The sequence below is a fragment of the Mastigoproctus giganteus genome, chromosome 4 (genome assembly GCF_048544385.1).
Source record: "Mastigoproctus giganteus isolate SK-2022 chromosome 4, ASM4854438v1, whole genome shotgun sequence".
NCBI classification, from domain to species: Eukaryota; Metazoa; Arthropoda; class Arachnida; order Uropygi; family Thelyphonidae; genus Mastigoproctus; species Mastigoproctus giganteus.
This window is the reverse complement of record NC_143578.1, coordinates 204,290,190-204,313,798: the sequence shown is the minus strand read 5'-3', so window position 1 is coordinate 204,313,798 and position 23,609 is coordinate 204,290,190. Positions and strand designations below refer to the sequence as shown.

The following is a 23,609-nucleotide window of genomic DNA, read 5'->3' as shown; positions in this document are numbered from 1 at the left end:
AAACTTCCATCTGCTGTAGTGGAGGTCAAAAACTTAAAATAAGTTCAAGGCAGAAGTAGACAAGCATTTGAAGTGAATGGATAGGTGAAATGAGAAGGTTTTTTTGACGTTAAAAACGTTTTTACCAGCATTATTTGGAAAAAAAAGCATTACGTTACCTAGAAATTGTTAAGAAACCCAATGCACGTGTGTTGTACTTGTGTGCAGTGATGCAACAAGTGCAAAGTATGCGTTTAAGAAAACTCAATTGTACGAAATTGAGAAAACTCAATTCAAACTATCCAAATAATAATGAAATTCAACCACACAGTTCTACTATGTCTGATACTTGTCAACCACAGAGTTTTACTATGACTGATACTTATCAGGAATCTAAAACTCCAGCAGAACGAATGAAGGAATATTGTGCACGATAAAAAAGCGAAATTAAAAATGGCTAATAATGAGATTCCTGATTACATCCCTATAGTGTTTACATGAGCCGACAGTGAGTTTGAAAAACTAGTGTAATAAAAACTAGTCATAAACGATCACAAACATTATAATAAACCCATATGGATTTAGTTTTTTTTTTTTTTTTTTTTTACGAAAACGCCAAACACGAAAGGTATCAAAACCTATAGTACTTAGTACCGTGCATGGGTTGAAGGAGAAGTATGGGGGTGGGGGGTGCCGGAAACTTTGCTCTAGAGACTAAACATGGGTTTCACCACTTCAAGCCTCTAATAAGCAAAGTGGTGGTTGTAATGTTTGTGATCGTTTATGGTTTCAATTAGATTTGGAACCATTTCCAACAACTTCATATGAATTACTTCAAAATGAATTTCATTTACAAGAAGCGAGTACTTTCATGACGTGTAATACATGTCATACTTCATTAAAAGAGAGACGGATACCAACTATGGCCACACCAAATGGATTTATATATTCAACATATCCTACTCATTTGCCTCCACTGGATGTTGTAACTGAGCGTTTGATATCACCACAATTACCCTTTATGCAAATTCGTCATTTATGTTATGAACATAGACAATATGGGATCATTGGACAATAATAAATGTACTAGTTAACATAAATATGATGGTTCATCAATTACTTAGAGAATTAGATGATGATTATGCCATTAACGTACATATAAAACGAAGACATAGATCATCATATCTATAAGGATGTGTGTAAAATAAAATAGTGAAAATATAGAATAGAATAGAATCTTTAATTGCAGCAATGATAGACATACAATTAGTCCCGTCACGGCATGGTGGTGCCAGGGGTTAACAAAACATATTTACAAAAGAGATACAAACGAGAAAAAAAGATAAATCAAATTATTAACAAAGCACAGTTTTACATTTTCAGTTCGACGAGGATACCCTTCCTGTATTTTTTATTATTGACCACTTCTTGGAGGTCCCCGTCGATGGCTTGCAGTGAGGGCAGCATTTGCTTTGGCAGGAATCTGTAGGTTAGTACTAGCCGGTTACGGTTTGCTAGCAGCTGTGCTGAAGACCGGAGATAAGGGGGAGGAATGCGCCAAGAGCAGTGATCCCAGAAGTTTGGCTCTGTAATTTTACCAGTGGCAGTAAAATTACAGAGTGGCGGTAAAATATGGTTACGGTATTTGATAAATTCACCTTTCTATAAATTCTATGGCATAAAAGTGAGTGACGATTTCTTGGGGAACAAATGATGATAGTGAACAGGAACATTCAGATGATTATTGTGGAACCTGTCAACAATGATGATGATCTATCGTTAATTCAACAACAAACATTATTATAGTCTGAAGATAAATATTTATGTATAGCACCGGGTCAGAAATCATCTCTAACAAGTTTCATTTTTGATATACATGCAGAAGAACTTTCTTTTCAAGCTGTATATTTGGGATATGCATGAAAATTTAAAAATGGATTGAAAATTACTCCCTTTATGATGGCATCGAGTGAAATTCGTAGATCTGATCATAATGGAGTAACTCCCCAACGTTTGCTATACATGGCAATGAAAATTATGCGAATGTGTACCGCAGAAAATTTATAAATTGCATTTAAATCTACAAATGCTTTTGTTGCAGATGAAACCCATGAAGTGATTGCACAAGATTTATACCACAGATATTATTCTGAAGAACAATTAGCAAGTATGCAAAATAAAATTCATAAAATGCCAATGATTGAAACAGCAGGACTTCCATACATTCTACCATTATTGAAAGGAAAACCGTACATGATTACTACAAATATAGATGTGGTTGATGGATTGGAAAATGGTGGAATCGGTACTTTAGTATATTTCGAATTTGAGGATGATGAAACAGTTAAAAAAGAATGGATGAAATTTCCTGGGTCAAAATTAGGACATAACCTTCAATCTTGTTATAAACAATATGTGAAAGATAAAAATTTACCAAGTCAATCCGTACCTATTATAAAACAGTCAACTACGATTCCATTCAAGAATAATAGGAAATTAACATGTAGACATACATAATTTCCTTTAGTATGTGCTTGTGCTTTGACTATACATAAATCTCAAGGAGGGACTTTCGACAAAGTTGTATATAATTATGAGAAAGATCATCAACAGCAACTTGTATAAGTGGCATTATCTCGAGGGACCTCATTGCAAGGTTTATATATTACAAATCCCCACTATGATTTCACATTTCACCACGGCAAAACTACTAGGAATACAGAATAGTAATATAATAATTTACAAACTACTAGTAAAATAATAAGCTACCATCTCTACAGGATGAACTGCAAGATTTCATACAAAGTGGTATATCTATATCGTCAATGAATGTACAGTAAACCCCCGCGAATAGCGGGGGTTATGTTCCAGAGAAATGCCGCGAATAGCGGGGGTTATGTTCCAGAGAAATGCCGCGAATACCGAAAAAGCGAATACTGAGTTATGGCTCCCATAGTAATAAAGGGGTTCCGTTCCAAAGTATGAAATATATAAGCAAAACTAGTCTAAAATTTTGTCTATGTATGTATTATATGTACCTTCATAATATGACTATGTACATAGACAGTACATAGTGAAATGCAAGCATATGGCATCAAAATGAAAATAAGAAACAATTTAATATTAAATGTAATATTTATTAGAAATTTCAAACCAGTGCCTTTGCTAGCTAAAAGTGCCTGCCAGTGCTATCACCAGTTTCGCTAAAGTGGTGATAAAGGAGTTTTGCCTTTTCATGAATGATGAGTGAATTTAACAGAATTTTATTTTCAGTTCGGTCTTCTATCCACAGATTTAAAACTTTTTCCATTTTTTCTAATTTAACATCACGAGCTGCAGAGCAAATTTTTGAAGCAATTAGTGCATTTTCACGGACACTACGGCGGATTTTTTTTTCCAATTTCTTGATTGATTGTACTGTTGACTCATTGATTTTATAATGTTTTGCCACTGAGGAGACACTTTCACCATTAGAAATTTTGTCTAATAACTCAATTTTATTCGCTAATGTCATCACCTTCTTTGATCTTTTCACATTTCCCTTGTTATTCGTAGCCATATTTTTGTATGGGTTAGAAAGAACTTGTCCACAATAAAGTCACTTTCTTCCATTAACACACTCAAAAAAGTCTGTTTTACACTGCAAAACGGTAGATTTATCAATTTTTGTGAGCATATCAATTTACAAAAAGATAAATTTATTCAATTTATAAGCATATAAATTAAAAGCAAACGACGAAACCTTCCATGACAAGCGCATAGCACATACTGAACAACGATTAGCGAGAAACATACATGCTCGCGATTTTGTCACCCCTCTCCCCCCACCCACTGAGTGCTGTTTTGACCGGGAAAGATAATTTTAGCCATGCCTATGTTTTTTTATGGCGGAAAATGTTCACGGCACTTTAAAATTCACATTTTTTTAGGTTTCATTTTATATTAAATCAGCGACCATGAATACAGATACCGTGAATAGAGGGGGTTTACTGTACAAAGTTTATACAGAGCCCTCAAATTCCTAAGACAAAAGATCAGAAACTACTTTGCCATGGTAGCTAGGGTCACAAGGTGAGACTGGGGTCTCAAAAAGCGTACCCTAGCCTTATACTACAAGACAACCTTCCTCGCAATAATTACATATGCTTCAGCAATCTGGTATGACAAAACTGCCTTGGTCATAAATAAGAGTACCCTGGATGCAATTCAATGCACCATCCTCCTCACTACCACCCGCGCCTGCAGAATGGTGAGTAACCCAGTGCTTCAGGTGATAGCAGCAGTACTTGCACTTGATCTTGAAATCGCAAGAACAGGACTCCTCTACTACTTATCTAAGGGAATAACCACCACTTTCTTGGAATTTACAATAGACCCAACAAACAACCATAAGGCAGACAAGATCCGGCTTCAGTCTCACCTGCTGCAGGTGTGGCAGGACAGGTGGGCAGAAACAACCAAAGGAGCAATCACCCACAAGTTCTTACCGCAACTTGAAAAAAATCTATCCAAAATCGCCTACTTGATTCTTTCCGGGGGTTGCAAACAACATACTTGTTAACTGGACACGGCCCCTTTAACGCAAAGTTAATGGACTTTGCCCTTGTAGAGGACCCATGCTATACATGTGGAGAGATCGAAACCTGGGAACACCTCATGTTCAACTGTCCGCAATACGAGGATCTCAGGTGCATTCTAATCATGAGTATTAGCTACCTCCCCAGAGGGCAAGAGTTTCACCTATTGGATTCAGAGGAGGAATACAGAGCCCTGACCAACTTCGCTCAAGAACTCTTTTCAAGAAGGAGAACACTATATGCAATACACCAGGAGTGAAAGATGACCAGCCAGATAACAAATCAAAACATCCTTTAGGACACACCCCCAGAATGAAAATTATGTGGAAGCTACTAGCTGTCTACCAAGAAACCCTGCCTATGTACCAACAAATATGAGACCTAAGTGAAACTGACAAATATACTGAATGAAGATAGAGATGCAAAAACAAAAACTTGGACGGGACACTATCCCACGAGTGACTCTACTACCGGACATGATCTTATGACTACACTACGACTGCTGCAGCCTCACTCCCATGTAGACAAATGGTGATCTCTACCAGCTCCCTTGCCTGGTACCTTTTTTCCTATCCCTGGCAGGGGGGAGGAGGAGGAGGAGATAGTCTTCCTGTTTCCTCCCTCCCCTACCACCCCACATATTTCGCCTGGTGAGGCATGGGCATGCCTTACTGACCACCTGGGGTTGCCTTCCCTATCGACCCCATACTTCTGTCTTTCCCCCAGTCTTCAGTCTCTTCCCCCTACTCTGACTAATACGCCAGCATAAACCCCACATAACTAATCAAAATTAACGATTTCTAAACTGAAAACTGAACCATATTAACCTCTCCTGGCTTTTCTAAACTTAAGTGCCCCCGTTTTTTTTTTTTTTTTTTTTTTTTTTTTTTAAAGGTCCTAGCCACTGAAATCTCAGGAAATTAGGTGGCAGGACCTGCCAGAGTGCATATAAGCTACTAGGTTCCTGGTCTGCCACCACAGGACGTAAGTGGGGTAACGTTGGGCCCCAATTGGGGTTTAGCGGCTAAACAACCAGAAGAACAACGGTAAAAGTAAAAAAGTAAAGAGCAGCCATTATCAACCCACTGCAGGATGGAAGCCTCCTCAACAATTCATGCTGAGGGAAATGGACCATAATCTGCCATGCTGGTCCAGTGCGGGTTGGCAGATCGACCGTATTCAGCAGAACAACGGTACATGACACTAAACGATCCAAGACCCACACACTTTTAAATCTCTGGCATTTACAGCGTATTGTAACACACTTACACTTACTGTATAAAGTTTATGGGCCCATGTTCGAGATATCGAAATGGACACAATCTTACAGCAATCCAAAATATTGATATTAAGTGAAACGTGGTTGGATAATGATAAACATATTTAAATACGAACATCCAATTTAAAAGATTGGATGTTCATAGTGGTGGTGTTGCGATATATCAACATGAAGGTTCAACTATCATCAGTACACCACATATCTTTGCACAACATAATAGCAGCAATGTGACAGTGGTATCAGATGAAACTGGAGACATCTGTGGATCTTTGTGCAAATTCAATAGTGAATCTATTTTCATCGTTGTCATATATATTGCACATGGAAGATTGCTGCTATGGATAAAGGGGTGGTTGAGAGGGAGAAGACAGGGAGTGGTAATCAATGGACACTGCTCATCGTGGACTAATGTTATTAGTGGAGTCCCTCAGGGTTCAGTATTGGGTCCTTTATTGTTTTCTGTATTTATAAATGATATTGATGATGGTATATCAAGCTTAATGTCCAAGTTTGCAGACGATATGAAGGTTGGCAGGGTTGTCCTTGACACTATGCTACTGCAACAGGATCTGGAAAGGTTGAGCAGATGGGCTGAGAGGTGGCAAATGAAGTTTAACATTGACAAAAGTACTACATATGGGAAACAGCAACCCCAGAGCAACGTGGTACTACACTGACAGTGGTAGAGAATGAAAGGGTCCTGGGGGTGGTTGTGCAGGCAGATATGAAGTTCTCTGAGCAGTGCAGAAGGGTTGCAAGAGTAGCTCATGGTGTATTGTCAATGATATATAGGAATTTTTCTAGCAGGGATAAGGAGGTGATTATTCCCTTGTATAAGGCAATGGTCAGGCCACACCTAGAGTACTGTATACAGGCCTGGAGGCCTCATTTCAAGAAGGATGTAGAGCTGCTGGAATGAGTACAGAGAAGGGCAACAAGATTAATGAATGGAACAAAGGGGTGCTCTTACGAAGAAAGGCTTAAGTTTTGCAAATTACAGTGTCTGGAGACTAGGCACTAGCAAGGTGATCTGATAGAGGTGTACAAAGCCTTGAATGGTTTGAGCATGCTCAATGCTGATGGGATTCTTCCTCTTGCTCAGAATAATCATCTGAGAGGGTATAAATTCAAATCGAGGAAAGACAGATGTAGGATAGATGTGCGGAAATTTGCCTTTAGCCAGCGGGTGGTTGGTAGGTGGAACAGACTTCCATTCCTTGTCGTGGAAGTTGATAGCCTAAATAAGTTTAAGGCTCGGCTGGACAGGTATTTCGAATGAACAGAGGGGTGAAGTGGAAGTGGTTATTTTTTATTTATTTGTTTTACTTTAATTTTTTTGGCTAATGCTGCATAAGCTTGCTTTCTTGCATCAAATGCCTCTACTAATGCTAACATCGCTCCAGGATGTAGTTAGATATAATTCAAAAATTCATAAACAAGAATTTGATGCTGTATTCCATTGAAGGTGCAAAATTATTGGAAGAGCCACTGGATCATATACCTATAGATCTCGCTAGTGATCTAGAACTGAATTCTGAGGCCGGAAAGAAGTTTTGTAAATTTATGAACGATATCTTGAATTTAGATATTAAGTCAAATATTTTAGTAAATACTACACGTAATGGAACAACAATCGATGAAGTATTCACTCGGGAATTAAAATCAAGTGTCAAAATTATATATCTTATTTCAGTTACCATAGACCAATAATTTTAATGTTATTATAATATATTTTATACGAATTATTTCATTTTCACTAGTACAATGAAAAATTCCATTCATTGTACTTCAATGTACTGAAATTATTTTTTTCAATAAAAATAATGCAGCAATGCTTAATTTATTTTATTGTACCAGTTTCATAATGAATTCCTGCAATAAAGACGCTTTTAACGGCTATCACTGTGACATTATAACTGACACTATCAGTCTCAGAGTGGAGTGGCAGCAACCAGGGCTCCCACTCACAAATTTAAAAAAAACTTAGATTGCAACTTAAATAAACCCAAAAAAAACTTAGTTTTCATCATATAGTATAGCAACACAAATAAAATAAAACTTACCATGCAAAAATATCTTTTATTTAATTGTAATCAGAATTTTCATCCCATTCAGTTCCCTCCACATTTATTTTTTGAAGTTCTTTCATTTTTTTCAAACGTTCTTCGTATCTTTTATGACAAGTTCTGTGTATGACTTCTTTTTCCAATTCTGATTTAGGTTTCCATGTATAGCAATTTTGATTAGATCTATTTATCGCCTGTTTTGCCATTAGTCGATTTTTCACAGTTTCTGGTTTAAGGGAGTTTGTGGCTTTTGTTTTTATAGGGTTTACTTGGGAGAAGATTCTTTCTATGCTTGCCGAAGAGTGAGGTAAAATAGTTAGACTGGTCATAAAGTTAGATAAAATCTCATATTTAGAATTATTAAAGCCATCTTTTACATTACGTAACAGATACCAAAACTCAGGGATGGTTTTGTAAGAGAAATCTAAATCTTGATTTAAACGAAATGATCTCCATTCATCATCTAGAAGATCTAGTTTGTCTTCAGAAACAAGGTGAGGGAACTGCATTGCTAAATGGAAAATTGAGCGTGGCGAATTGGCACAATCATGTATCACTGCTGGGTCAAGAACATTGAGACTGGCGATAATTCCATCATTTAGAGGAAATCTTTTTCTGATTTCCATACAAAGTTCAACAAGAAATTTTAAACAATCATTTTTAAACCTGCTTTCACTGTCACCAAGCGGTGTTGAATTTAATAAGGCCATACAACGGCCTCCCAAATATATTTTATTCAGAGGTTTATGATTTATTGCATTGCTTGGATCAATTTCAACCAGCTTGCACGAAGTAATGACTTCTTTTATGAAAAATCTAAGAATATTTTTATACTCAATGGAAACCATTGAATGAAGTAAGTGCAATCTGAAATGCTCAGATTGAAATTCAATATTCAGGAAGTTTATTTTCTCCAGTACATATCCTAAAAACAACAACATATGCTTAGTTCCTTTGGTGATCATAGTATTGTAAATATTCCCTGCACCATCGATTTTATCAATTTTTGATTGAGACTGAAAATAAAGAACTAACACATCCCACTGCTCAATAATAATTTTTATTACATTGCCATGGGATAACCAACGTGTTTGTGCTAATTTGGGGATTTTATGCTTAGCAGTATCTACAACATCTTGAATCATTTTGAACGCGTTTAATCTTTTACTACTACGGGAAAAATAACAAGAGATATCTTTTATAAATATTTCTAGATATGATGGTAGTACCTTGACTGAATGACTAGCGCATAATGCAAAAGAATGGCAAACACATCCCATTATAAATACTGATGGTACATCCTTTTTTAGCAATGACTGGAACCCACTCTTAGGCCTCATCATAGTGGCACGATTATCACTATCAAAGCCAACGAGATTACTTATTTGAATGTTTTTTTCTATGAAAAGATCTTTTACAGCTTGATAAAGCCCTTCTGAAATACCATTTTCAACACAAACAGTGTCAAGTAACACATCTACAACAACAGCTAGAACTTGTGATAAAGATAAATCTGTACTTTCATCTATTATCATTGAAAACTTGTTGTTTCTGCATATGTTAGAAATGTATATTTTTTCATGATAGGCTATGCCATCTTGTATAAGATAAGAGACTTTAGTCGCCTTCATCTGAACTTGTTTTGCAATATTGCTATTATGAAATGCTTTCTTACATGCTTCTATAAGGTGATCACATTGCGCAAATGGAACATTATGCTCAGAAATGAGTGCAGCAATTGTTAACTCTGCCTTTGCTACGTCTTCATTCTCGTAGGTTTACGTTTTGTGAAGAACGTGTCTAACGTTGAACTTGTCTTAGCAATATTTGCACTTTTTTTTATGTTTAACTGTATTTTTATGCGCTAGTAACATCGATTTATTGGCATTCTTTAATTTCATATCACAACAAATACAGTAAGACGCACCTTTTTCATTACTGTCTTCTTTCAACCAATCCTTTAATTCCAGATCTTCTAACCATTAATTTCTAAAATTTTGAGTATACCACCGTTTATGCAAAACATAAGCCTTTCTTCTTACGAAGAAAGGCTTAAGTTTTGCAAATTACAGTGTCTGGAGACTAGGCACCAGCGAGGTGATCTGATAGAGGTGTATAAAGCCTTGAATGGTTTAAGCATGCTCAATGCTGATGGGATTCTTCCTCTAGCTCAGAGGAATCACCTGAGAGGGCATAAATTCAAATTGAGGAAAGACAGATGTAGGATAGACGTGCAGAAATTTGCCTTTAGCCATTGGGTAGTTGGTTGGTGGAACAGACTTCCATCCCTTGTGGTGGAGGTTGATAGCCTAAATAAGTTTAAGGCTCAGCCGGACAGGTATTTTGAACGAACAGAGGAGTGAAATGGAAGTGGGTTTTTTTTTTTTTTTTTTGGCTGATGCTGCATAAGCTTGCTTTCTTGCATCAAATGCCTCTACTAATGCTAATGCTTACTCATCTTTCTCTGTGGGGAACAAGTTTCAGACATTGTGGGCAATTTGTGGGTATGGCTAATTAGCAATTATCTTATTTAAAATGTTCTATAAAATAAAAAATAAATCACTAATCCATTAACATAAAATAGAAATAGTCACTACAATTTAAATTTATTATATCACTGTATGTAGTATACACATAAATGTAAAAATCACCCCAAATAATGCAATAATACCACGAACGATCACAAAAGACTGTGCAGTAAAGACCGCCTTCCGCCTGCTCAATAGGCTGCACATACATGTTAGTAGCACGATCATGTATGCTTACATGTATGAACATGTAAGCGTAATTTCATAGTTTTACATCCCACTTCCATTTCACTCCTCTGTTCGTTCAAAATACCTGTCCGGCTGAGCCTTAAACTTATTTAGGCTATCAACCTCCACCACAAGGGATGGAAGTCTGTTCCACCAACCAACCACCCGCTGGCTAAAGGCAAATTTCTGCACGTCTATCCTACATCTGTCTTTCCTCAATTTGAATTTATGCCCTCTCAGGTGATTCCTCTGAGCTAGAGGAAGAATCCCATCAGCATTGAGCATGCTTAAACCATTCAAGGCTTTATACACCTCTATCAGATTTGTAGTATTTTGTACAAGCACTTGAGATATTACAAATTATGATTAGAATATAAAATTAAGAAAATTGTAAACTGTTATTAAATGTATTAAATTTTATTGTATTTACAAGAAATAAAAATAAATTTTGACTTAAAATTAAAAATTACCGAAAAAACCCAGATAATGAGATATTTTTGTGAAAAAAACCTATCAACCCAGATGACAATCAAAAAACCCAGATCTGGGTGGAAAAACCCAGGAGTGGGAGCCCTGGCAGCAACTCATTATGTACCCGGTACATAATTTTAAATAATTTTATTTTATTATTATTTTTTTGGCTGATGCTATATAAACTTGATTTCTTGCATCATATGCCTCTATTAATGCTAATGCTAATATTTATTTATATCTACTGTATCTATTTATATAATATTAATTATTCATTTGTGTGTGTGTGTGTGTGTGTGTGTGTATCGAATATCAATACAGACGGGCCTCGATTAACGCAATTAATTCGTCACGCGAGTGCATCACGCAAAACGGAAAAGTGTTAATCGAATATCATAACCAATAGGAAAAATTATAATTGGTCCTTGACCTTCTGGAATGTCCATAAAGAATTTTAAAAATACCTTTTAAATAACTTTTTAAGTGTATATAATGTAAAAGATATTGAAAATAATTATGGAATTAAATGTTTATTGCATAAAACAGCAGTTCTTAAACTGTGCGCCACAGAATATTTTAAATTTTCGAGGGAAACACAGCGATACTCGACATCTGTCAGACACCGCGCGAACTACTAGCTCGAGGTAGTTCACAGTTTCAGCATTTCTTATTAAGTTGTTTGGACCTAACTACTAAATGAAACTGTTGGATATTTCTTTTGGTCTGGGTGCGTCTTGAAAAAATTACTGACACATTAAAGGCGCCGTGAACCGAGAAACTTTGGGAACCTCTGACATAAAATACACAATGAAGAAATTACTGTTGCGGGAATATTTGAACAGTGTTGACTTTCTCTTTTCATCAATTAATTTCCGATAGCTGACAACAATCTTCTCTGGGCCCCGGCGAAATAAATATCACAGAGAACATCAAACCGTTTGTTTGAGGTTCTATGCAATATGAAAGATTTCATCTAATTCTTTTACCGTTATCTCCTTTGCGGTAACATTTTCATCTGGCTCATTTAAAAATTTGAATTTTTAAATGCAAGTCTGCATTGACTTTATTAGCAGGAGACAAACACGTCTTCTTCCGATGGTTGATGGAACACACTGAAGCAGGCAGCAGGCAAATGTTTGTTTATTGACCGTACGACTCGCGGTAAGCTTAACGCGCGATTCAAATCTTTTTCAACTATCGCATAAAAAAAAAAGATCACGTTAACTGGAAATTTGCATCATGTAAAGTGAAAAGTGGTATCATTTTTCAAATAGCGTTAACTGAATATCGCATTATGCGAGGCCTAGCTGTACATCTTTTCTGTCTTAAAGTGCTTTTCCTCTATTATTCTTGGTTTTTTTACTTGTATACTTGAAACTAGTAAAAAGATTTTCCACTTAAACATCCATACCCAGTACAAGAAATATTTCTAGGTAAGATGAACACTGCTGTCATAAACAAAAGTTCCCATTTTCTTATTAAATATTGTATTTAAGATTTGATTTGTTTTTCTTGATTGAAATTGATAGATCATAATTTTCAGTAATTTTTAAAAAAAATCTGCTTTCCAATATTTTGGAAAGCAAAGGTTTTTGTTACTGTAAATAACTAATGTGAGAAAGAGAAAATATGTCATTATATACTCATTTGCTGTATTAGAAGGTAGCACTGTAAAGAATGGGAAAATCTGCAAACTTTGTGTTTACCACAGTTTGTTCCTATTGACTGGTATTTTCATAGCACATAAGTGAATACATATGAGCAATGTCATATTGAATTTTCATTTCTTACTTTAGTGCAGCACTTTTTACTTCAACATTCATTCAATTTCTGCTTTTGTGAAAATTACAATGCCAAAAGTGAAGGCTTCATTAAACTAGAGACTGAATTCAGTTAACAAAAATGTGATGCTTTTGTTGATAACACCATTCTTCCGAAATTTGGAAAACATCTCTTTGAAAGGATTTGTAAAAACACGCAGAGGAACATCCTCTCAGTTTATATTAAGAAAAAATTATCTAGACACCTGTTTTGCTCATATTTTGCAGATATCTAAGGAAGAATTTCCTTAGATATCTTTTGCATTCTTCCTCAATCTGTTCTAACCAGGAGGAAGTCATGGACATCTGCACCACTTTACTGTGGAAAATTTTTTTTACAAGGTGAAAGATACTGTCAAGAACTTGGAGATAATACTCGATACAGAAATAAATATAATGTTATAACTGCATTGGGATATAAGTTTAGGGTTATATTTTTGGACTGAAATTGAAATTTTATTTGAAATTGAATCGAAATCATGACCCAGACTAGAGCAGCAAAGCAAAAGGCTCAAGTTAATGGAAGTGCTGTGTCTCATGGTAGAACTGAGGGGGGGTGGGGAGAAGCAGATTTCCTCTGAATCACAGCCTTTTGAAATGTACTGCTTGTTTGATGTTTGTGGAGCAATTAGGAATGGGACATGATATTGCCAAGGGGAATGTCATTGTGTGTGTGTGCGATGTAAGGAGTGTTAGGAAATTGGGCGCCAACTCAGCGTTGTTATGTGTTTAAATTGAGGGGTCCATCAAGCTCTCAGCTGCCCACATCAATGCCAGAGCTTGCACTTGAACATTGTGCAACACAGTGGCAAACCCCAAGGTAGAATGCACTGGTCCCACAGGAACTAGTTGTTCTCGGTGACTATTGTCAGGGAAACAGGACCAGGATATGTCTGCCAGGGGCAAAGGCTGATTACGTAGTAGAGCAGATATCATCTTTTAAGGGCACAAAAGGTGATATTATTGTATCTACTACTCTGTATATGGAGTAAGTGGAATTTAAAGAGGAAACTATCATCAGGGGTAAAGGGAAGGGTTTTTTTTCTTTCGTACAGGTGACTATGGTGGTCTCAGAAAGTATTTAAATTCTATACGGTAGGACCAACCGATGATATTAACAACAGCAAATTCAACATGGAAAAGAATTAATCTTGGAAGCTACTATGCTTTTCAAACCAACTAAGAAATATTTTTCAAAGTTTAGGCCTAAATGGATGTCAGATGAACTAATGAGACATGTGACAGAGAAGAAAAAATGCATGGGATACATATAAATTAACAGGTAGTAGTGGCATGTGATGCAAGAAAGCAAATGTATGAGCTTATGCAGCATCAGCCAAAAAAAAAAAAAAAAAAAATCACACCATTCCCTCCAAATACCTGTCCAGTTCCTCCTTAAATTTATTCAACCTATCAACTGCCACAACGACAGATGTAAGTTTGTTCCAGCAATTAACCACCCGCTGGCTAAAGGCAAATTTCCGCACATCTATTCTACATCTGTCTTTTCTTAATTTGAATTTATGCCCCCTTAGGTTCGTAATCTGAACAAGTGGAAGAATCCCATCAGAATTCAGCATGCTCAATCCATTCAAGGCCTTATATACCTCAATCAGATCACCGCGCAGGTGCCTAGTCTCCAGCCACTGCAATTTGCAGAACTTAAGCCTCTCTTGGTAAGAGGATCCCTTCATTCCCCTCACCAATCTTGTTGCCCTTCTCTGTACCCGCTCAAGTAAATCTACATCCTTCCTAAAATGAGGTCTCCAGACCTGTACGCAGTACTCGAGGCGTGGCCTGACCATTGCCTTATACAGAGGGATAATCACCTCCTTTTCCCTGCTAGCAAAATTCCTATATATCATTGACAAAACCCCATGACCTGCCCTGGCAGCCTGTCTGCATTGTTTAGAGAACTTCATATCTGACTGCACAATTACTCCCAGGTCTTTTTCATTTTCTACCACCTTAAGTGTAGTACCACACAGTTGGTACGTTTCTCTGGGGTTATTTCTACCCATATGCAGTACTTTGCATTTGTCAAGGTTAAACTTCAGTTGCCACTTCTTAGCCCATCTGCCCAAATTGTCTAGATCCTGTTGCAGTAGCAGACTGCCATTACTGTCATTAACAACCCTGCCAACCTTTGTATCATCTGCAAATTTCGAAATTAAGCCTGATATACCTTCATCAATATCATTGATAAATATACAAAACAACAGTGGACCTAACACCGAACCCCGTGGGACTCCACTAATAACATTAGTCCAAGAAGAGCAGCACCCATTGATTACCACCCTCTGTCTTCTCGCACTTAACCATCCTTTTATCCATTGTAGCAACTTACCCTTAATACCATTCTGCTCCAATTTGTACAATAGTCTTCCATGCGCAACAGTGTCAAAAGCTTTCCTGAAATCCAAATATATGATATCAAAATTGTTTTTTGCATACAGTTCCTTTGTAACCACATCATAATATCCTATAAAATTTGTCAGACAAGACTTTCCCTTAACAAACCCATGCTGTGTCTGAATTATTGCTGCAGTCTTGTCTAGATGATCCTGCAATGCATCTTTAACCAGGTGATACAGAAGCCTATGATAGACATAAGCTGGTCTGTAAACAAGTCACAAAGGAGGTTAGGAAGGCAAAGGCAGATTACAAGAAATCTTTGGCAAAGGATGCAAAGAAAAGCAGCAAAGAGTTCTTTACTTAAGTAAACTCTAGAAGGGGCGGGATGAATCAGATTGGTACAATTGATATCGATGGTTCAACTGTTCATGATCCTGCTCAGGTAGTTAACAAACTAAATGAGTATTTTGCATCTATATTCACAGATGAGGAGTTATCCACAGATGCCAGAGGTGAACTTGCAGTGAGCTAGATTATTTTGTAATAACTGAGAGCAAAGTGAAGGAGAAATTGTTGAAGATAAAAATTAGAAAGGTTCACCTGGGGTAGATGGGATCTATCCAGTTATATTAAAGGATGCAGCAAAGGAATTAAGCAAACCCTTAGCCATACTTATGAGAGCTTTTTTGGACTCAGGTGAGGTATCCTAGATTGGTGATGTGCAAATGTGACCCCAATTCACAAAGGAGCATCAAAGGGAGACACAAGTAATTACAGACCTGTTAGTTTAACTTCTGTACCAGGGAAATTAATGGAGGCACTGGTTAAAGAAGCATTGCAGGATCATTTAGACGAGACTTCAGTTACAGCTCAGACAGCATGGGTTTGTTAAAGGGAAGTCTTGTCTGACTAATTTGATTGTATATTATAATGTGGTCAGAAAGGAACTGGATGTAAAGAATAATTTTGATATCATATATTTGGATCTTAGAAGGGTTTTTACAACTGTTGCACATGTAAAGGTACAAAGGTTGGCAGGGTTGTTAATGACAGTAATGGCAGTGTGCTACTGCAACAGGATCTAGATAATTTGGGCAGATGGGCTAAGAAGTGGCAACTGAAGTTTAACCTTGACAAATGCAAAGTACTGCATATGGGTAGAAGAAACCCCAGAGAAACGTACCAACTGTGTGGTACTACACTTAAGGTGGTAGAAAATGAAAAAGACCTGGGAGTAATTGTGCAGGCAGATATGAAGTTTTCTGAGCAATGCAGGCAGGCTGCCAGGGCAGGTCATGGGGTTTTGTCAATGATATATAGGAATTTTCTAGCAGGGAAAAGGAGGTGATTATCCCTCTGTATAAGGCAATGGTCAGGCCATGCTTTGAGTACTGCGTACAGGTCTGGAGGCCTCATTTTAGGAAGGATGTAGATTTACTTGAGCGTGTACAGAGAAGGGCAACAAGATTGGTGAGGGGAATGAAGGGATACTCTTATCAAGAGGGGCTTAAGTTCTGCAAATTGCAGTGGCTGGAGACTAGGCACCCGCACGGTGATCTGATTGAGGTGTATAAGGCGTTGAATGGGTTCAGCACGCTGAATTCTGATGGGATCCTTCCACTTGTTCAGATTACGAACCTAAGGGGGCATAAATTCAAATTAAGAAAAGACAGATGTAGATTAGATGTGAGGAAATTTGCCTTTAGCCAGCGGGTGGTTAATTGCTGGAACAATCTTCCATCTGTCGTTGTGGAAGTTGATAGGTTGAATAAATTTAAGGAAGAACTGGACAGGCATTTGGAGGGAATGTTGTGATTTTTTTTTTGGCTGATGCTGCATAAGCTCATACATTTGCTTTCTTGCATCACATGCCACTACTACTACTACTACTAAAACTGCTGCACAAATTGGAGCAGTGTGGCACTGGAGGAAAATTGCTGTGATGGATAAAGGGATGGTTGAGTGGGAGAAGACAGAGAGTGGTAATTAAGGGACACTGCTCTTCGTGGACTAATGTTATTAGTGGAGTTCCCCAGGGTTCAGTGTTGGGTTCATTATTGTTTACTCTATTTATTAATGATATTGATATACCTCAATGTCGAAGTTTGCCTATACAAAGGTCGGCACAGTGTTAATGGCACTAATGACAGTAAGCTGATGCAACAGGATCTAGAAAAGTTGAGCAGATGGGCTGAGAGTTGGCAACTAAAGTTTGACATTGACAAATGTAAAGTACAGCATATGGCAAGCAGTAACCCCAGAGTAACATATCAACTGTGTGGTACTACACTGGCAGTGGTAGAAGATGAAAAGGACCTGGGGGTAATTGTGCAGGTAGATATGAAGTTTTCTGAGAAGTGCAGCCAGTCTGCAAGAGTAGCTCATGGTGTCTTGTCAATGATAAAAGAGGAATTTTTCTAGCATGGATAAGCTGGTGATTATTCCCTTGTATAAGGCAATGGTCAGACCACACCTTGAGTACTGTATACAGGCATGGAGGCCTCATTTTAAGATGGATATAGAGCTGCTGGAGCGGGTAGAGAGAAGGGCAATAAGATTTGAATGGAACAAAGGGTTGTTCTTACAAAGAAAGGCTTAAGTTTTGCAAATTACGGTGTCTGGAGACTAAGCACCTGCGAAGTGATGTGATAAAGCCTTGAATGGTTTGAGCATGCTCAATGCTGATGGGATTCTTCCTCTTAATCTGAATAATCACCTGAGAGGGCATAAATTCAAAACGAGTAAATACAGTTGTAGGATAGATGTGCAGAAGTTTGCCTTTAGCCCCTGGGTGGTTGATTGCTGGAACAAACTTTCATCTGTTGTTGCAGAAGTTGATATCTTAAATAGATTCAAGGCAGAACTAGACAAATATTTGGTGTGAGTGGATGGGTGAAATGAGAAGTTTTATTTTATTTTTCTTTTAATTTGTTTTTTTTTTGCTAATGCTAATGAATTATAAAACAACTACTATTGAATAAGCAATCCATATTCATCTATCAATTCACTGTTGCTCAATTTTTAAATTTTCCAGAAGTCATCATATCACTTGAGAAATGAGATAACACACATATCTGGTGAAAGCCGCAAGTAGTTTTTTTTTTTTTTTTTTTTTGTTAGTTGTTGGCGCATCGGCTTCTGTGGCCATATTGCACCTCTCAAGGTTTTTTGCATTCTCTACTCTGATTCAAGCCCGAGGTGGGATTCGAACCTGCAACCTTTGGGTTGCCAGGCAGGCACTTTACCCACCTGGCTAGCAAGTAATTAATTATACTGTGATTGAAATTAGTTGCATCCCAAAAACAAGAATTTCATTTTTGCACCATTACATTTTTCGTGCATTGTACATGAAATGGAATGGTGTTTTCCATTAAGCAGGACTTGCACATTTCCAGAGTTATTGAAGAATATTGCATTAAAATTAAAATGAATCCCATAAATATAGTGTGTTTTAAAGATGTTTGAGTAACCCCAGTTGAAGAAGAAAGAACCTTCCTCTCTTTCAATTTTCAAGTTTGAAGAAAATTTTTTATTTTGGTTAAAAAATGGTAATAATTACTGCTTTGTTTACTAAGAATGTCATAATAGCCCTGTGTGTATTTTCTTTTTAAACTATGGGCTTTAAGCGCGCGCACGCGCACACAAGCACATGCACACACACAGAGAGAGAGAGAGAGAGAGAGAGAGAGAGAGAGAGAGAGAGAGAGAGAGAATAATTGGGCAAAAGACTGGTAGTTTACCTGCCAGTATAAAGCATCTTTGGTTCTGTAGTGTGCTTCAATGACTTCAAACAGTTTTACTGCCTTTCCGATTTTCGAAACCGCCGACAAGAGTACTGAAATAAAAATTATGCCTACTTGTACATATAAATATAAACCATTCAAATGAAGCAAGAGACCTTTTATACAGATTTGGGAAAAATATATATTATATATTAAATTTACTTTGAATTTTTTTGAACATTTGAATATAAATTTACTCCACTTATATTAGAGGAGGCTGTTGTTGTTGGGTTTTTTGGCGCAAGAGCTACTTTGGCCATATTGCACCTGTTCCTGTGGAGAGAGACACTGTACTGATTAATAAAGAGTTTATATGAGCATAAATATATTAATTTGTTTTAGATAGTGAAAAAACTCAGGTAAAATGGAGTTGTCCCCAATAATATGTCTAATTTGAAGAGGTTCATTTAAATTAGATAGGAATCGGAATGATGTGATTCTGGCATACTGATAGCGACTGCACTCTATAAGAATATGCTTTATGGTTAGTGGTGAGTCACTGTGGCGGATTATTTCCTCGTAATAAATATAGATGTGTAAGATAGGTATGACCTATAAATGCTCTGGTAAGCACTACCTCTTCATGTCTGTTTGAGCGGATTTCCATAGCTGTGGATTCTGTTTTTTTTTTCGTAACTTGTTATTTAACTGATTATGCCACATTTCTCTCCATTTTTCATTGCAAATTTGGCGTATAAATGATTTATAGTGTGTAAGGAATCTGGATGTGGTTATTATCAGTGGGATTTCTTTCTGCTTTATCTGCAATCTCATTTCCTGGTATTCCAGTATGCCCTGGAATCCAACAAAAGTGATATTCTACCTATTGTTAAGAAATTCGTATACAGGTGACCCCCGCTTAACGCTGATAATTCATTCCGTAAAAACAGTGTGCTAAGTGAATCCACGCTAAGCGAGTGCCGTATTCCCATAAGGTAACATATGTATTTGTGAGTTGCAGTCGGTGCCATAGGATATTTCCTAATCAATAATAAACAGTAGTGAAAAGATGCACAATTTTCAGTCAAAATATTTAATATTCAAATATTTGTACATATAAAATATTCTGCATTACATATGTATATAATTATGTGGTAACTACTTATGTATCAAAATTAAACTTAAAATTCCAATTAAAATCATGAATTTAATTGATCTAAATTGATTTAATTTAATTGATGAATTTAATCATTAAAAATGTGTCGATTTTGGGTTGAACTTTGGCCCTCTTCCAAATAAACTAAAAGGGGTATTAATTTTAAATCACCCACAGTTTAATTACCACCCAACAATAAAGTCAACCGATCCTTCGCTGCTTTGAAACCTGGCATGTTTTTTTATTCTTTCAATATGAAACTTCTTTTAGTCATTCATTTCCACAAAAGTCCTGCTTAATCTATGTTAAAAACTTGTTGAGAAGTACAGTATAATACATAATATCCCTCTTCAATAATTTTAACAAGTTCTTTTTTGAAAGTTTTGGCTCCTTCTGCACTTGCGGCTTCTCCCTGGATTTTAAATCTATTCAACCAGCCCTTACTAGTTTTAAATGGTTCAACATTTTTTTTTTTTTAGGTGAGTTTTCTTCAGATCATCATATTGGCTAATCTCTTTCTCTTTTTTTTTAATAATATTCAACTTAACTGAATTCTGCCTTGGATATTATTTTCAATAAAATTAGTTAAAGTGTTTCCATTTCAATCCTAAGAGCCGGCCTAGCCCTACTTGCTTGCAGTGGAACAGCTATCTTTCCCGCTGCTAAAATTAAATCTTTATTTTTTTTTTATAATTGTTCTTACAGTTAAACTTGCAAGTCCTAAATTATGGCACACATCCGCTTGTCTTTGACCGGAATCGATTCGCTTCAAAACGTCTAATTTAATTTTCAAATTCAGTCTTTTTCTTATATTTATAGTCTTCGTACTGCGCTCAGACATTGTTGCTTTTTCATTCTTATCGGCCATTATTAACTCTTCGAAAATGTAACCGCGTTGGTTGCATTAATTATGATACAATGTTCAAGTAAACAGTCCGTTTCGCACCATGTCTAATATGGTACTGAGTGATGACTAGACTTCGGATAAATGCATATAACACAAATATTACAAGCAATATACTTGATCATTTTTTAAAATGTTGATCTCGGAACTACGTAACAAGTCGATGTACTGAAATTAAATTAGTGTGCGAGAAAATTTCACTGAGCGTGGGAAACGTTTTAATGCTGTTTTGCTATTCATTTTCAAGCTATCGACTCCATCAAATGAAACGATTTCGTTAAATATGCCAAAAATACAATCTGTAAAAGAGCATTATAGTGATCTGTAACAGCGTTATAGTCAGATACGGGTTATAATATAAGAACAGCGTTATAGCGAATCAGCATAAAGCGAACCGCGTTATAGCGAATCAGCATAAAGCGAACCGCGTTATAACGGGGACCTGCTGTATTCGAGTTCTTATTTGATTTATAAATGGATGTGGAGCGTGAGAATTGCCTTGGAGGACTGTCACTGCACTCAAAGAGTCTGTATAGATTATAGTCTTCGGAATGAAATCATGAGCAAGTAAGGTCAAACCCATCTTAATGGTAAAGAGTTCTGCAGTGAAAACGCTGCATTCTTCTGGTAATGAAACAGAGACTGTTGATGTTAGTAGCACCACAGCAGCTCCCACAGCTGTCACTTTTGAAGCCGTCAGTATAAATTTGCAGGTTGTCTGCGTTTCCAAAGAGTGAGGTGCATGTAGTTTCTAAATGGTTTGGTTGTTCAGGGAGTGTTTCCCCCAACGTCAGAAGTAGTCATCACATGAAAGTATACACACTTTCCATGGAAGTTGTACAATTTCTCTGTCGATGTGACTTGGTCAATTGTATATTCCACTGCTGAATCAGTTCTCATAGACGGATTTCTGTAGGTCTGTTTTCAAGAGACTTATTTCTAAAAAGGCTTACCCATTGAGGACCATAGAGGTATGACCAGATAGGATGAGATGGAAGGCTATATATTCTCTAACCACATAATTGAAGAGCAGCATCTTTCTCCGAAGGTGGAGTGGAGGTTCATTGGCCTCTATATATAAGCTTTGGACCGGCAAAGTCCTGAATGCCCCAAGAGCAATCCCGAGTGCACTATGTTGTATTGTGTTGAGACAGGCTAACAGAGTCTTTTGGGAAGAGTCATAAACAGGGGCACCATAGTCTAATCGAGATCTGATTAAGGCCCGGTATAGGTGGAGTAGAGTATAGCGATCAGCTCCCTATGTCATAGATGAGATGACTTTAAGTATATTCAGCTTTTTCATACAGACAGTTCGTGTTGTCAGTATGTTTCTGGAATGTCAGTTTAGTGTCAAGGGTCATGCCCAAGAATCGGATATTGCTGGTAATTGGTATCGGTTGATTTCCCAGTGATACTTCAGGTTCTGGATGTAGTTGGCATTTTTTACAATAGTGAATGGCTGCAGTTTTGATTACCGACAGACGATAACCATTACGTGAAGTCCATGACACTATTTTGTTTATTGGCAAGCTGCAGATGTTGAACGCATATTCTGTTGTTGTTGTTGTTATTTGGTTTTTAGGAGCATTAGCAACTAAGGCCATATTGCTCCGGGATATGCGGTGGTCATTCCCTGACCTTTCCGCGTCCTTCGTATTTGGTGGTGACGGGCTCGAACCCCGGTCTAATCAAGAAGCGTGTGCTACGAACTGCTGCTCCTTCCCACCTGGCTACGGAGGCGCCCGCATATTCTGTGAATGGCAAGATATTGCAAGATCATCAGCATAATTCCTAAGCACTTCCTAATTAATTTCACAAATATATGTGGTCTCAATTCTAATCTCAACGATGTCCATTTCCACTTGAAGTCTGCCAAACCCCATGTACTTTTTCTGACAGAATCTCAGTTATTGGTTGATTCAAATACTGCTCATCTCAGATGTCCAAATTATTCGCTGTATGATTCCTTTCGCCTCAAAGGTGGTACTCGTGCATATGTCCATTCTGATATTCCCTGTCAGAGACTTGGCAATTTGGAATCTCCTCTCTTTGATCTTCTCTGGCTTAAAATCTCTCTACCTCATTGTGTCAAATTCATCTGTTGTCTCTACTGTTCTCCCAACTCCACTAATCACTTGGAGCTCTTTGACTTCCTCTCTTTGCAACTTGACTTTCTCCAGTCCAACTTTCCTAACAGTGAGGTAATTTTCCTTGGTAATTTTAATGTTCACAACTCCAGCTGGCTTCCGTTTTCTAGTCACACCGACCCAGCAGGTCAAGATGCTGAGGCTTTTGCAATTATTAATGACCTAGCACAGATTGTTCATTTACCTACAAGAATACCGGAAAATCCTAATCATACAGCCAATACGCTTGATCTTTTTCTCACAAACAACCCTTCTAAGTACACGGTCGAAGTGAGAGGTCCTTTAGGCACTTCAGATCACAACTTGGTGATTGTCTCTTCTCCAATGGAACCTTTATCTCATGGCTATTCCCAACCTCGTGTTGTTTGGCATTACAA

General features: G+C 37.2%; 1 protein-coding gene across 3 annotated transcripts in view; it reads right to left on the bottom strand.

Annotated features, from left to right (window-relative positions):
• Nucleotides 1–23,609, bottom strand: part of ida (anaphase promoting complex subunit 5 ida) — a 435,748-nt gene that overhangs the window by 57,416 nt on the left and 354,723 nt on the right. For 2 of the 3 annotated variants that reach the window (XM_090371999.1, XM_090372000.1), the window contains exon 18: nt 19,044–19,138. The exons of the other annotated variant lie outside the window; for it this stretch is intronic. In XM_090371999.1, coding sequence (XP_090228125.1) covers nt 19,044–19,138 — 95 coding nt within the window. The remainder of the gene's footprint in view (nt 1–19,043; nt 19,139–23,609) is intronic. 3 annotated transcript variants of the gene reach the window in all.